Source organism: Podarcis cretensis (assembly GCF_951804945.1).
Source record: "Podarcis cretensis genome assembly, chromosome: 3".
Classification (NCBI taxonomy): Eukaryota; Metazoa; Chordata; class Lepidosauria; order Squamata; family Lacertidae; genus Podarcis; species Podarcis cretensis.
The window spans coordinates 1,754,971-1,770,930 of record NC_137172.1 but is presented as its reverse complement, the minus strand read 5'-3'; the positions used below and the strand labels follow the sequence as shown (position 1 = coordinate 1,770,930).

At 50.2% G+C, this 15,960-nt stretch overlaps 1 protein-coding gene and 1 long non-coding RNA gene across 2 annotated transcripts in view; both read left to right on the top strand.

Annotated features, from left to right (window-relative positions):
• Positions 1-15,960, top strand: part of LOC307212073 — a 198,262-nt gene that overhangs the window by 44,039 nt on the left and 138,263 nt on the right. The gene's annotated exons all lie outside the window — the stretch shown is intronic.
• SLC35F6 (solute carrier family 35 member F6) lies at positions 270-15,593 on the top strand. Its single transcript, XM_079968940.1, has 6 exons — positions 270-481; positions 6,401-6,476; positions 7,839-8,010; positions 10,421-10,633; positions 11,948-12,058; positions 13,418-15,593. The coding sequence occupies exons 1-6, from the start codon at positions 405-407 to the stop codon at positions 13,885-13,887; spliced, it is 1,119 nt and encodes a 372-aa protein (XP_079825066.1). The 5' UTR covers positions 270-404; the 3' UTR covers positions 13,888-15,593.

The window sequence follows — 15,960 nt, the reverse complement described above, 5'->3', positions numbered from 1 at the left end:
CGACTAAAAATATTCATTTAAAGCGAGTTGGGGGTTTTTTTGCTGCATTCATAGAATGGCAGGAAGAGACACCCCGTTTGCATCCTGCAAAAATAGGAATTGCAAAAAAAATAAATCAGAGTTTGCGAGTGTATGCAGGGGGGAGCTTGGAGGAGTGACCCCCCCCCTTTTGCACGGTGATTGGCACCAGGGGGGCGGTCCCCAGATTTGGGAGCCTCCCCCCCCCGCTCTTCCCCAGCCCCCCCCGTCAGCTGACTGGCTGCGGTCATGTGACCTGCCAAGGAGGAAACGCGCCCGGGCTGTGGCTGAGCCGAGCAGCTGCTTTGGTGCCGGAGCTGCAAAGCGGATCCGGGGCAGTTTAATTTCATTTTCTTTCTGGATCAAAGCTCGGCTGCGGAGCGAGGATGGCCTGGACCAAGTACCAGCTCTTCCTGGCCGGGCTGATGCTGGTCACCGGCTCCATCAACACCCTCTCGGCCAAGTAAGTCCGGGTCCCCCCCCTCCACTGCCTTCTCCTCCTCGGGGGGTGTTCCAGATGGCCTTTGGGGGTCCCTTGCAAGGCGGGGGATACTGGGGCGAGGGGTCCAGGCGGGCGGGATTTGGGGAAGGAGGAGGTGGGGGGGGGGTCTTGTTGCAGTTTTTTGTGTTTTTTTTTGAATTTGCATTTTATTATTACAGTGGTACCTCGGGTTACATACGCTTCAGGTTACATACGTTTCAGGTTACAGACTCCGCTAACCAAGAAATAGTACCTCGGGTTAAGAACTTTGCTTCAGGATGAGAACAGAAATCGTGCTCCGGCGGCACGGCAGCAGCAGGAGGCCCCATTAGCTAAAGTGGTGCTTCAGGTTAAGAACAGTTTCAGGTTAAGAACAGACCTCCAGAACGAATTAAGTACTTAACCCGCGGTACCACTGTATTATTATTATTATTGTTAATAATAATAATAATAATAATAATAATAATAATAATAATTTATTTATACCCAACCCATCTGGCTGGGTTTCCCCAGCCACTTTGGGCGGCTTCCAACAAAACACTAAAATACAATAACCTATTAAACATTAAAAGCTTCCCTAAACAGGGCTGCCTTCAGATGTCTTCTAAAAGTTTGGTAGTTATTTTTCTCTTTGACATCTGGTGGGAGGGAGTTCCACAGGGCGGGTGCCACTACCGAGAAGGCCCTCTGCCTGGTTCCTTGTAACTTGGCTTCTCGCAGGGAGGGAACCGCCAGAAGGCCCTCGGCGCTGGACCCAGGTGACCGGGGTGGAGACGCTCCTTCAGGTATACTGGACCGAGGCCGTTTATTTGTTAACATTCTTATGTTACATCGATAAACGTTGTCCTATTACATTACTATAAGATGTATACAAAAATTATATACAAAAGTTATATACACCTAGAAAGAAAATGAAACAAAAATAAAAAGAAAGAGCAAAGAGGAGAAAACAAAAACAATTTCCCCTCCCCAAAATCATATACATACCAACACACTAGACTTCCTGTCTTTCCCGTTGTATATTCCTTTTTTATAATAATTTATAATAATAATAATTTATTATTTATACCCTGCCCATCTGGCTGGGTCCCCCCAGCCACTTCTAACAAAACACTAAAATACAGTAACCTATTAAACATTAAAAGTTTCCCTAAACAGGGCTGCCTTTAGATGTCTTCTAAAGTGTCTTCATTCTACAAATGAATGTGCTCTTATTATTGTGTATTTCTTTACATATTATCTAATATGTTCCTATATCAATATGTGCTCTTAGTTTTGTTTCTCAACTCAGTCTCACTCCAACGTCAATCGAACGCTAGCATAAATAGCGAACCTTTACTGTATTTTTGAACATATGTTTTATATCTATCCCACTTTTCAATAATTTTTTGTTTTGAGTTGCCCCTCAGGGTATTTGTTAACTGTGCTGTTTCAGCAAATTCTTGTAGCTTGTAATGCCAGTCCGTTATTGTCGTGGCTTCTTGTTCCTTCCACCCTTTTGCCACCAAAGTCCGAGCTGCGGCCGTTGCGTATAAGAACACCTAAGAGGTGAGAATTTGTCCGTGAATTTGTCCAATCCGCTTTTGAAGCCATCCAAGTTGATGGTCCTCACTGCCTCCTGTGGCAGGGAGTTCCACAGTTTAACTATGCACTGCTGTGTGAAATCTAAAGGCAGCCATCTGAGCAGCAGCAGCAGCAGCAACAGCATCCTTGTCTTTTTAGCTAAGCCAGCAGAATGTGGACCTCTCCTGACGGTGCATCTTTCGCTCGCTTACTCAGCTCCCGATTTTGCAAGAAGCAGCCCCCAGGAACACAAAGATTAGTCATTGCTTTGGTCTGGAGGGAGGGGCAAGAAACCCAGAACGCCACAGGTTTCGAAACCCCTGCAGCTCTACGAACGCCGACTCCGTGTTCACAAGCACTAGGAGTGAAGAGGCAAAGTCCAGAGACCACTCCCAGTGCCGGATTTAAAGGTAAAGGTAAAGGTACCCCTGCCCGTACGGGCCAGTCTTGACAGACTCTGGGGTTGTGCACCCATCTCACTCAAGAGGCCAGGGGCCAGCGCTGTCCGGAGACACTTCCGGGTCACGTGGCCAGCGTGACATCGCTGCTCTGGCGAGCCAGAGCCACACACGGAAACGCCGTTTACCTTCCCGCTGGTAAGCGGTCCCTATTTATCTACTTGCACCCGGAGGTGCTTTCGAACTGCTAGGTTGGCAGGCGCTGGGACCGAGCAGCGGGAGCGCACCCCGCCGCAGGGATTCGAACCGCCGACCTTTCGATCGGCAAGTCCTAGGCGCTGAGGCTTTAACCCACAGCGCCACCTGCGTCCCACAGTGCCGAATTTACATATAAGCTAAACAAGCTCTAGCTTAGGGCCCCACACTCTTAGGGGCCCCCAAAAAAATTAAAGGGGAAAAACTGGATGTACATTTCCAAAATTTGTTGTTGTTTAGTCGTTTAGTTGTGTCCGACTCTTCATGACCCCATGGACTAAGTTTGTTATTGGTATCTGAAGAAGTGTACGTGCACACGAAAGCTCATACCAATAACAAACTTAGCTGGTCTCTAAGGTGTTGTTGTTGTTGTTGTTGTTGTTTAGTCGTTTAGTCATGTCCGAGTCTTCATGACCCCCTGGACCAGAGCACACCAGGCACTCCTGTCTCCCACTGCCTCCCCCGGTTTGGTCAAACTCATGCTGGTAGCTTCGAGAACACTGTCCCACCATCTCGTCCTCTGTTGTGCCGTTCTCCTTGTGCCCTCCATATTTCCCAACATCAGGGTCTTCTCCAGGGAGTCTTCTCTTCTCATGAGGTGGCCAAAGTCTTGGAGCCTCAGCTTCAGGATCTGTCCTTCCCGTGAGCACTCAGGGCCGATTTCCCTCAGAATGGAGAGGTTTGATCTTCTTGCAGGCCATGGGACTCTCAAGAGTCTCCTCCAGCACCAGAATTCAAAAGCATCCATTCTTCAGCGATCAGCCTTCTTGATGGTCCAGCTCTCACTTCCATACATCACTACTGGGAAAACCATTGCTTTGACTATACGGACCTTTGTTGGCAAGGTGATGTCTCTGCTTTTTAAGATGCTGTCTAGGTTTGCCATCGCCTTTCTCCCAAAAAGCAGGCATCTTTTAATTTCGTGGCTGCTGTCACCATCTGCAGTGATCATGGAGCACAAGAAAGTGACATTTCCAAAATATAAGATAAAAAACAAATGAAATAAAACCTACATACAGCAACAGTGTTTTGTGTGTGTGGACCTGTTAGGGCCATAAATTACCATATAGCATATACAGTAGACCAGGGGTCTGCAATGTTTACCTCGCCTGAGCTGGTTCACTCCAGCGGACATCCCTCCATGGACCGGATTGTGTGTGCACATGAGCGCCCGCGCCTGCAATTTCCAGCATCTGCGCAGACAGGATTTTAGGTGCTGCACTGCGCTGGTTTAGCGCAGCGCATGGGGACTCGCTGAGCGGTCGGCTCAGTTCAGGGGCGGCTTGGGGGCTGGTTAAACGACTCCCATGGGCTGCTTTGTGGATTTAACCTCAGGATTTAACCTCCTTCCGTCAGGCCTGTAAGACAGAGCTATTCTGCCTGGCCTTTAATTTGAATTCAGCCTGATCTTCCTTCCCCCTTCCCTTTTATGAAGATTACCCACTCTGAGACCCCACAGCTAATTCTCCCCTGGCCTCACTGGCCCAAGTAGGACCAATTCAGCCAGCTAGCCCTGGAGATTCATGTTATTCATGTTTTTATACTGTATTTTATTCTGCTTTTACAATTAGGTGTTTTAAAGTGTTTTAAATTTGTTGTTAGCCGCCCTGAGCCCGGTTTTTGAACCAGGAAGGGCGGGGTATAAATAAAAAATTTATAAAAATTTATTATTATTATTATTATTATTATTATTATTATTATTATTATTATTATTGTGGCCCATGGGCCTCAGGTTGCCTACCCCTGCAGTAGATCCTCAGCTTACGTTACCCTTGGGTAACGTAAACTTCGGGTTGCAAAAGCGGCAAACCCGGAAGTATATTTCTGAGTTTTGCCGCTCACGCATGCGCAGAAGTGTCCTATGCACCGTGCGCATGCACAGAAGCATTTTCCCGTGCCGCACACGTGCGCAGAAACGGCGCCTCCAGTTGCAGAACTTCGGGATACCGCTGGATCTCCATAACGGATGCCGTCCACAACTGGAGGTACGACTGTGTTCAACACAAAAAAACAGCGACCATTTGTTGTTGGCAAAGGACAGCTGGACATATAAAGGGACCCATTACCTTCAGGAGCTGAGGGCCTCATCCAGCCTAAATCCAGCCTTGCACCCTCCCCAAACCAGCCTTCAGCAAGCTAGTTACCCACCAATTGTTTTGGACGGCAGTGACTCCATACAGGAAGAACGCAGCATCATTGAACTGTTGGAAGGGACCCGAGGGTCATCCAGCCCAACCCCGTACAATGCTGGAATCTCGAATTCAGCATCCGTGAGCCATGTTCTTACGGCTGAGGAACTGCTGTAAGCTTTCCCTGAGAGACGTCTCGAGCAGCCTTGTGACGCGGAGCATCTCCTTGCCTTTCATTTCTGGCAGAGATGAGTGGCAGGCCGGACATCCGATCTGCAGCAGACTCTGCCCTCTTTGTTATATCCAGGTCTCCGGTTCCAGGAACCTGGCAGGCGCTTGGCATGACGTCAGCCGACAGATGCCCCTGCCTTTGCTCCTCGGCTCGGGGGCAAGTCCAGGCACGGAACGAGGAGCCGGCACAGAAACAATTCCTTTCCAGGACACAGGAAGGTGCTTCATAGGCAAAGGCAAAGCAATGGCCTACACAACCATTGGCTCAGGATTCTTCAGTTGCAATTTCTGCTTTGCAGCGGGTTGGACTAGATGACCCCTGGGACCCCGTCCTGCTGGGTTCCATACCTGGGAGGCCTCCAGGTACCCTGCTGCTGTTAGGAACCAGCCTTCCCTAACCTGGTGCCCTCCAAACGTTTTGGACTTGTCTGCTCAGTTTCCTTGCTGAAACACTTCCATGTTTTCTGTTTTGGACAGACCTGGTATACTGCTTGATACTCTAAAATTAATTGATTTTTAAGAAGGTGAGAACAAACTGACCTAAAAAAAAAAAATTCAAAAGGCAGCATTTAAAAATATGCATTCTAAAATATTATAGCAAGGATTATGAGGTTTTTAAGGTACTGAAATCTGTGAGACCCCAGATTCCACCTTTGGGGGTGGGCCTCGGCCCATTATACCTGAAGGAGCGTCTCCACCCCCATCGTTCTGCCCGGACACTGAGATCCAGCACTGAGGGCCTTCTGGCGGTTCCCTCCCTGCAAGAAGCAAGGCTACAGGGAACCAGGCAGAGGGCCTTCTCGGTGGTGGCACCCGCCCTGTGGAATGCCCTCCCACCAGATGTCAAAGAGAAAAACAACTACAGTTGACGCTCGGTTTGCGAACGTGATCCGTGCAAGATGCATGTTCACAACCCGCAGTGTTCGTACCCCGAGTCTGCGCACACACAGGTTGCGATTTGGCACTTTCACGCAAAGCGCGATTTAGCGCTTCTGTGCATGCGCGACCGCCGGAACCCGGAAGTAACCCGTTCCGGTACTTCCGGGTTTCGGCGGTCCACAACCTGAAGCAGCTGTAACCCGAGGTGTGACTGTACCAGACTTTTAGAAGACATCTGAAGGTAGCCCTGTTTAGGGAAGCTTTTAATGTTTGATGTTTTATCATGTTTTTAATATTCTGTTGGGAGCTGCCGAAAGTGGCTGGGGAAACCCAACCAGGTGGGAAAAGTATAAATAGTAAATGATGATGATGATGATGATGATGATGATGATGGAAGCCCAAGGAGGTGCATGTGGGGGGTTCTAACCGATGCCCCTCTTTTTCAGGTGGGCAGACAGGCTGAGCGCGAGAGGATGCAACGCCACGAGCGAAGAGCACACCTTCCAACATCCCTTCCTCCAGGTACTGCCAGATGGACTCTGCCTGCTGCCACGTAACATAGAGGCTTCCATCCTCCTTTGATTGCGTATCTGCCCATTTTGGCCCTAGGGTGCTGCCCCCAAATGGCCAAGGTTGCTGGCAGGGGCTCCCTTCAGATCCCATAAGACCTGTTTTGAATCAGCTGTGCTGGCCGCCGGTTTCTTTCTACGCACAATTCAGGGGGCTCACGTCAGTGTTCAAAGCCCTAAATGACATAGCTGTCAACTTTTCCCTTTTCTTGCGAGGAATCCTATTCGGAATAAGGGAATTTCACATTTAAAAAGGGGAAAGTTGACAGCTATGTAAATGGATCAGGCCCCACATACCTGAAAGTCTCCTCCTCGTCAGACCCTCTCAGGTGCCGAGATCAGCAGAGGGATCCTCTTGGTCAGGGGTCGGCAACGTGCGGCATTTTACTGGCCCACAAGCCGCCCCTGAACCAAGCCACCTGCTCGGCGAGTCCCCAGCGCGCTGCCCTAAACTGGCGCAGTGTGGCGCAGGGACTCACCAAGTGGCAACGGAAATTGCGTCTGCGCATGCGCAGATACTGGAAATCGCATCTGCGCATGTCCAGACACCGAAAATTGCTTCTGTGCAGGCGCGATTATCGGCGTCTGGGCATGCGCAGAAGCAATTTCCAGCACCGCAGACATGTGCAGATGCAATTTCCGGCGTCATGTTCCGGCAGTCTGGCCCACGGACAATCTGCCATGGCCGGGAAACCTTGCTGACCCCTGCTCTTGGTCATGGGTAGGCAAACTAAGTTCTGGGGGCTGGATCCGGCCCATTCGCCTTCTCAATCCGGCCCATAGATGGTCCGGGAATCAGCATGTTTTTACATGAGTAGAATGTGTACTTTTATTTAAAATGCATCTCTGGGTTATTTGTGGAGCATTGGAATTTGTTCATTCCCCCCCCCCTCCAAAATACAGTGGTACCTCTGGATATGAACGGGATCCGTTCCGGAGCCCTCTTCGCATCCTGAACTAAACGTAAGACGTTACTGCACATGCGCGAGTCGCGTTTCACCACTTCCGTGCATGCGCATGACATCATTTTGAGCATCTGCGCATGCGCTCTGTTACTTCTGGGTCACCGCGGAGCCCAACCCAAAAATATTCATCCCGAAGCTACTTCAACCTGAGGTATGACTGTATAGTCCGGCCCCCCACAAGGTCTGAGGGACAGTGGACCGGCCCCCTGCTGAAAAAGTTTGCCAAGCCCTGTCCTAGAAGCACAGAGCTGCAGAGTTGGATGCGACCCCCTGGACTGCGGAAATCATGTTGCTTTTCTACTACTGGTCATGATCCAGAAAGCTCACAGACCCCCTTTCCTCCCTCCTAGGCCGTGGGCATGTTCCTGGGTGAGTTTTCCTGCTTGGCTGTCTTCTACCTCCTGCTCTGCCATGACCGGCGGAGGCCAGAGCCCACCATGGACCCCCCTCAGTCCTACAACCCTCTCCTTTTCCTGGCTCCAGCCCTGTGCGACATGACAGGAACTAGCCTCATGTATGTGGGTAAGTTTTGCTTCAGGGTTGCTTTCACCTCTGCAAAAACTTGGGGGTGTGGAGAACCCTGCTGGGAACCTCTCTCTCACAAACTCATATCTTTTGAGGAAAGAAGGAGCAGAAATGCTTGCAATACATCTCTTAATATTTGGAGTATTTACAGAAGTAGTGTTTTTGGGGGACAGGGGGCAGGCGGGTGTGGAGGACTCCCTGGTCCTGAATGGGGTAACTGTGCCCCTGAAGGACCAGGTGTGCAGCCTGGGGGTCATTCTGGACTCACAGCTGTCCATGGAGGCGCAGGTCAATTCTGTGTCCAGGGCGGCTGTCTCCCAGCTCCATCTGGTACGCAGGATGAGACCCTCCCTGCCTGCAGACTGTCTCGCCAGATTGGTGCATGCTCTGGTTATCTCCCGCTTGGACTACTACAATGCGCTCTACGTGGGGCTACCTTTGAAGATGACCCAGAAACTACAACTAATCCAGAATGCGGTAGCTAGACTGGGGACTGGGAGCGGCTGCCGAGACCACATAACACCAGTCTTGAAAGACCTATACTGGCTCCCAGTACGTTTCCGAGCACAATTCAAAGTGTTGGTGCTTACCTTTAAAGCCCTAAACGGCCTTGGTCCAGTATAGCTGAAGAGGCGTCTCCACCCCCATCGTTCTGCCCAGACACTGAGGTCCAGCTCCGAGGGCCTTCTGGCGGTTCCCTCATTGCAAGAAGCGAGGTTACAGGGAACCAGACAGAGGGCCTTCTTGGTAGTGGCGCCCGCCCTGTGTAACGCCCTCCCTTCAGATGTGAAGGAAATAAGCAGCTATCTTATCTTTAAAAGACATCTGAAGGCAGCCCTGCTTAGGGAAGTTTTTAATATTTAATGCTGTATTGTTTCTAACCTTTGATTGGAAGCCGCCCAGAGTGGCTGGGGAGACTCAGCCAGATGGGTGGGGTATAAATAATAAATTATTATTATTATTATTATTATTATTATTATTATTATTATTATTACTGCAATTTCCTATGCCTGGACTGGGTAAGGAAGCATAAAACCAGCCTGCCCTGACACTGTTCTTTCCTTGCTGAGCAAACACAAGCTCTGCAGATCTTTAAATTTAAAAGGGGGTCAGTAAAAATTAACGGTCTTTTTTTTTTGGGGGGGGGGGACACAGATGTTGCTGCAGCAATTTAAAAACTAGGGGTCAGCACAGTTTTCCCAGTAGTTTTAGAGTGGGTTTTTTACTCAGGGTAGGTCTTCTGTCTGTTTCCCACTGCATGCCCCCATGGCCCCCTTCTATTTCCCCTCCCCTCTCATCCTTTTATATATTTCTATTAATTTTTATATAAAAAGATGAGAGGGGAGGGGAAATTTCAAATTTATTTACTTTGGTACCTTGGTTCTCAAAAGTAATCTGTTTCGGAAGTCCGTTCCAAAACCAAAGTGTTGCAAAACTAAGGCATGCTTTCCCATAGAAAGTAATGCAAAAGGAATTAATCTGTTCCAGACTTAAAAACAACCCCTATTGAACAGCAGTATAACATGAATAATTCATCAAACATTAAAAGCTTCCCTGAACAGGGTTGCCTTCAGATGTCTTCTAAAAGTCAGAGAGTTGTTTATTTCTTTGACATCTGGTGGGAGGGCATTCCACAGGGTGGGTGCCACCACCGAAAAGGCCCTCTGCCTGGTTCCCTGCAACTTGGCTTCTCGCAGTGAGGGAACCGCCAGAAGGCCCTCGGAGCTGGACCTCAGTGTCCGGGCAGAACGATGGGGGTGGAGATGCTCCTTCAGGTCTACTGGACCGAGGCCGTTTAGGGCTTTAAAGGTCAGCACCAACACTTTGAATTGTGCTCAGAAACGTACTGGGAGCCAATGTAGGTCTTTCAAGACCGGTGTTATATGGTCTTGGTGGCTGCTCCCAGTCACCAGTCTAGCTGCTGTATTCTGGATTAGTTGTAGTTTCCTGGTCAAGTTCAAAGGTAGCCCCACATAGAGCGCATTGCAGTAGTCCAAGCGGGAGATAACCAGAGCATGCACCACTCTGGCGAGACAGTCCACAGGCAGATAGGGTCTCAGCCTACGTACCAGATGGAGCTGATAAACAGCTGCCTTGGACATAGAATTGACCTGCACCTCCATGGACAGCTGTGAGTCTAAAATGACTCCCAGGCTGCGCACCTGGTCCTTCAGGGGCACAGTTACCCCATTCAGGACCAGGGAGTCCCCCACACCCGCCTGCCCCCTGTCCCCCCAAAATAGTACTTCTGTCTTGTCAGGATTCAACCTCAATCTGTTAGCCGCCATCCATCCTCCAAAACAATCCAGAGCAAACACTTCCCGTGCGTGTGTCTGGTACTAAATATCCTTGAATTATTTCTTATTTCCTCCTCCGCCCCTCTTTCCCCCCCCCCCCCGCCGTCCAGCTCTGAACATGACCAGCGCGTCCAGCTTCCAGATGCTGCGAGGGGCTGTGATCATCTTCACTGGCCTTCTGTCGGTGGCCTTCCTTGGACAGAAGCTGGTGCTCAGCCAGTGGCTGGGAATCCTGATCACCATTGTGGGGCTTGTGGTGGTCGGCTTGGCAGACCTGATGAGCAACGGAGATCACGAGCACAAGCTCAGCGAGGTCATCACAGGTACGGCAGGGCGGGGAGAATATTCAGCCACTTATTATTGAGGGGAAGTGCGTGGAACAGGTCTCAGTGTTTCGATTTCTGGGAATGGAGTTGAGAGACGACCTAACCTGGGGAGAGAACAGCAAAGACCTGATGAAGAGAGCACAGCAGAGGTTATATTTTCTGAGAATCCTCCGGAAAAACAATCTCTCAAAGGACCTGTTGATGGCATTTTACCATTGCACTGCGGAGAGCGTACGAACTTACGGTCTGTGTGTGTGGTTTGGGAGCTGCACGGCCAGGGAAAAAACAATGCTGTCCAGAGTTGTCAAGACTGCGGAGAGAATAATTGGGTGCACTCTTCCCACCTTGGATCAAATCTATGCTTCCAGGTGCCATAAGAAAGCGGCAGAGATAGCGCAGGATAGTGCGCACCCCGGAAATGATCTCTTTCAGCTTCTGCCTTCTGGAAGAAGGTATAGGGTTATAAAGGCCAGGACTAGCCGCCTGAAAAACAGTTTCTACGCTAATGCAATTCTGGTTCTAAACGCAACATAAGGGGTCTCTGTAGTATAGTGTATTTTAAAGTGGGGTTTTAGAGTTTTTTTAGGGTTTTTTGAATGTTTTATGTAGTTTTTTGTAGTTTTGTGGTAGTTTTATGTAGTTTTTATGTAGTTTTATGTAGTTTTTCAATTTCATTGTTCCGCAAGGGACAATGACAATAAAGATATTGTATCGTATCGAGAGCCAAAGGGGGGTCCCCAATACCAGGAGGACGGCTCTGCTGGCCTCCTGCAGCGCTCCTTTCCTTCGGGGTCCTTGCTTCTCTCTCCCGCTCCTAATTCTGTCGTTCTCAAATTGGTGGGTACAAACAGTACATCACATCTTATACAATATTTTTTGGACTTCCATCAACGCCTCTGATGATTTTCCGTTCTCATCGCTTATTATGCATTTCTTAATTTCATATTACCTTATCTTTAACTACTAATTCTCCTCATTGTCTTTTTTGCAATATTTCAAATAATTCACTTTACAAAACTTATTGCAGACCGACTAGCGTAAATCTGTCCATCACAATTACTTTTCAAATAGTCTGTAAATTTACTCCAGTCTTCTGGTGAATCTCTGGTCCCGCAGGTTTTGAATCCAGGGTCAAATACAGTTGGGGGCTACCTTGGCTATGTTATTTGTTCGGATTTTCCTAGTGGCAGTCGCAAAGAGTGCTACATGCCAGGTCACATACTTATCTGTGTCTGCGAGGGTTAAGGTTAGGGGGAGTGGGGGCGCCAGACCCTTTCAGAACTGCCCAGACTCCCCTTTTCTCTCCTGCAGGGGACCTTCTGATCATCATGGCCCAAGTGATTGTCGCCATTCAAATGGTGCTGGAACAGAAGTTTGTCTACAAGCACAACGTCCACCCCTTGCAGGCTGTGGGCACGGAAGGTGAGCAAGCAAACAGGTGCTGGGGGAGCGGATCAGGGGCTTTGTCTTTTATTTCTAGGACTTCTCTCCCTTCTCCATCGTTCTGCCCGGACACTGAGGTCCAGCTCTGAAGGCCTTCTGAAGGTTCCCTCGCTGCGAGAAGCCAAGTTATAGGGAACCAGGCAGAGGGCCTTCTCGGTGGTGGCACCCGCCCTGTGGAACGCCCTCCCACCAGATGTCAAAGAGAAAAATAACTACCAGTCACACAGTCAATCATTCGGTAGCTGAACTGGGTTCCACACAGTAACAAAAACAAAACAAATAGAGCCGCAAAAACAAATACGCAAAATAAATAGCAAAAACAGACAGACCTCAGAGTAACACTCAAAACGGAAGTGTGGCACTCAAGTTGGAAGCATAAAACTCAAAAGGGAGCACATTCAGCTTCCGAAAAAGGTTGGCAAACAGGAACACTTACAGTGGATGCTCGGGTTGCAAATGTGATCCATGCGGAATGCACGTTCGCAACCCGCAGCGACGCTTTTGCGCACGCACGGGTTGCAATTCGGCACTTCTGCGCATGTGCTTCTGTGCGATTTAGTGTTTCTGTGCATGCGCAACCCCTGGAAGTAACCCGTTCCGGTACATCCGGGTCTTGGCAGGTCCGTAACCCAAAAAAATGTAGCCTGAAGCGTCTGTAACCCGAGGTATGACTGTACTTCCGGGTTTGCAGTGTTTGGGTTCCAAGTTGTTTGAGTACCAAGGCGTTTGAGAAGCAAGGTACCACTGTTCTGGCTATCCCTCACTTTCTCAAAACTACGTCCAACATCAGAGAAGGTCCCCAGCCCTATCACTTCCTCCTAACTAACTGATTAGGACATTAAAGGCTGTTCTCATGCCATCAAAGAACTTACCGTATTTTTCATCTATAAGACGCACTTTTTCCCTCCTAAAAAATAAGGGGAAATGTGTGTGCGTCTTAAGGAGCAAATGCAGGCTACGCAGCTATCCCAGAAGCCAGAACAGCAAGAGGGATCATTGCTTTCACTGCGCAGCGACCCCTCTTACTGTTCTGGCTTCTGAGATTCAGAGTATTTTTTTCCTAGTTGTCCTGCTCCAAAAACTAGGTGCGTCTTATCGTGTGGTGCATCTTATAGAGCGAAAAATACGATAACAAGAGACAGGGAGGGCGAAGGAATAGAAGCAGGAAGGATAACCATGTCAGATCACTAACTCCTCGAAATACAATTTATCTTCCGGATAGATTGCCCATACAGTGGGAGGGTCATTGTTTCAGTCTACACCTCTCGTTCGGTTAGTTGACTGAAAGCCATGGCCCACGTCCCCCTTTCTGAGCACCTCTCTCTCCTCCCTGCTCAGGGTTTTTCGGCTTCCTCATCCTCTCCCTCCTGCTGGTCCCCATGTACTTCATCCCAGCGGGCAGTTTCGGGAGTGGACCGCGCCGCGTCCTGGAGGACGCCCTGGACGCCTTCTGCCAGATCGGCCGGGCGCCGCTCATCGCCGTGGCTCTGCTGGGCAACATCAGCAGCATCGCCTTCTTCAACTTTGCCGGCATCAGCGTCACCAAGGAGATCAGCGCCACCACCAGGATGGTGCTAGACAGCCTGCGCACCGTGGTCATCTGGGCCGTCAGCCTGGCTGTGGGCTGGGAGGTCTTCCATGCCCTCCAGATCCTCGGGTTCTTCATCCTCCTGCTGGGCGCCGCCATCTACAACGGCCTCCACCAGCCCCTGCTGGCACGGCTGCCCTGGCGGAGGGCGGCAGATGCAGATGTGGATAGGGAGGGCCTCTTGGCCGCGGATGGAGCCTCCATCAACGGGGACAGCTGACCGCCAAGCAGCGCCCTTGCCCGCTCCAGAGCTTGGCCAGACCTCTGCTGGGCGGGCTGGCCAGCTTCTCAGGCTGGAGCACAAGACTGGTTTGGGGGTCTGCGTTGCCGTGAAATGTCAGGACGTTGCTCTGCCACCTGGCTCCTTGAGCAACTGCCCTCTGCTTTTGCTTGACCACATCTCTCATCGTCCCTGGCCGTGATGGGAGCGGGAGACCCAACGTGAGCTTGACATTGCCTGCTTTAAGCAACTGGTTGAGGGTTTCCTGTCGCTGGTAGGCCCTCAGAAATCGGCCTGTGAGACATCTCTGGGCAGCTCGACTCCCAGACTGAATGGGCTTGCTTTGTGGGGACCCCTAACGCCTTCCGGGACTTCGTCCTTTCCCCCAACTTCCTTCACCCAAAGGTGATAAGGGAGGTTTCCTAACAACCCTTCCCAGGAAGCAATTCCCTCTTTCCTCCCCTTCTGCTAAACAAAATATTTCTATTTGCTCTCATCCCCGCCCAAAAGGATGCCCAGAGTGGTACAGATGCCCAGAGTCCAGAACTATTTCCCAGAATCCCCTCTGATGCGGCAACAAAGTCTAACCTCCCCCAGGCTGGCCGCCTCCAAGGTCTTTCGGGCAGCAGCACCTTCTGGGCTGCGGCGGGTGGAAGTTGTCGCCCCGAACATCTCGAAAGGGGGTCCCAGGCTGATGAAGTCTGCTCTAACTTGGCAGTTCGATGTTGTTTTTCCCCACTGGGTCTGTTCCAAACCTCCCTAAGAAAAGCAAATGAGCATCTTTTTCTTACGCCTCCCTTGTTTCTATCACACTTGGGGTTCTGCAGGAGGCGATGCCGCAGATCGGGCCCCTTGAGGCTAGAGTTCGAATCGGTGGCATGGGAATCACTTCACAACCCTCACACCAGTGGCACTGGGCGCAGTTGTGGGTGACCTGAGAGTCCTTTGCCCTGTGGCACGGCGGGTCTCTGAGCCTTGCCTATCAGATCAGCTTTGGGCTGCCAAAATTACTGGGGGAACCCATTGATAGGGGCTCCTTCCCCCACGGATCACGTAGCTGCGATTGGGAGCTGTGGGGAAGGGAACACCCCAGGAATGCCCCCACGTATGACGCTGCTGCTGCCTTGTCCACTTTTGGGGGTGTTTACAACAGTGTCTCTGCTTCTTCCTAAGGCTGGAGCTGAGTGATGGGGATTGAAGGAATCCTCGATGCTCCCTTAGCATACTCAAGAGGAGACAGCACCCCGGTTCCTTCATCCCTCATGTGACGGATTATTCCCCCTCGTTCCAAGCATTTGAAGGGGGCCCAGAGAGCTCACTCCTCAACCCTCTCCTGATTCTGTTCGGAGCCTGCGAAATCTGTTGCCCCCCAGCTATCGCGTGTCCTGGGACCTCTTAATTTCCCACTGCTAGCAAGGTGAAGGTGAGAGCTGAAGTCTTGCCCAGTTGTATGGGACTTAAGAGGGCTCTCTGGTGCCACTTTGGGGTTCGGTCGTATGGAGGGCACCCCTCTCTCTAGCATCCAAGCCACAAACACAGCTGGTCTAAGCTGCGCAGCCAGGATCCGTCTCCTCGACAAAGTTCTCAGGTGCTGAGCAGACCCACTTCGGTGCTATGGGGGATGAGAGGGAGGAATGGGCTTGTCTTTGCCTTGGGACTATGAACAAGAATGCATTTATTCACCAATAAAAACTGTCTGATCGTAAGGCTGTTTCTAAAAAAACAAAACCGACTGAACCTCTTTTTTTTAACATGTGGGCTTTTGATGGCATTTATGAGCCCAGGGCTCTCTTTGGGGGTTGGGACAAGGGGGAGTGGCAAGATTAAAAGGTTCTTTAATTCCTCCTCACTTTCTGCCATCAAGGTTGTGTCATCTGCATATCTGAGGTTGTTGATATTTCTTCTGGCAATCTTAATTCCGGCTTGGGATTCATCCAGCCCAGCCTTTCGCATGATGAATTCTGCATATAAGTTAAATAAGCAGGGAGACAATATACAGCCTTGCCATACTCCTTTCCCAATTTTGAACCAATCAGTTGTTCCATATCCAGTTCTAATTGGAGTGGCTTGTCA

Excerpts from the sequence above, each read along its gene's own strand:
- SLC35F6 (XM_079968940.1), top strand. The coding sequence starts at position 405 with ATGGCCTGGACCAAGTACCAGCTCTTCCTGGCCGGGCTGATGCTGGTC. Across the intron at positions 482-6,400 it reads ATCAACACCCTCTCGGCCAA|GTGGGCAGACAGGCTGAGCG; the intron begins GTAAGTCCGGGT and ends CCTCTTTTTCAG. Across the intron at positions 6,477-7,838 it reads TCCAACATCCCTTCCTCCAG|GCCGTGGGCATGTTCCTGGG; the intron begins GTACTGCCAGAT and ends CCTCCCTCCTAG.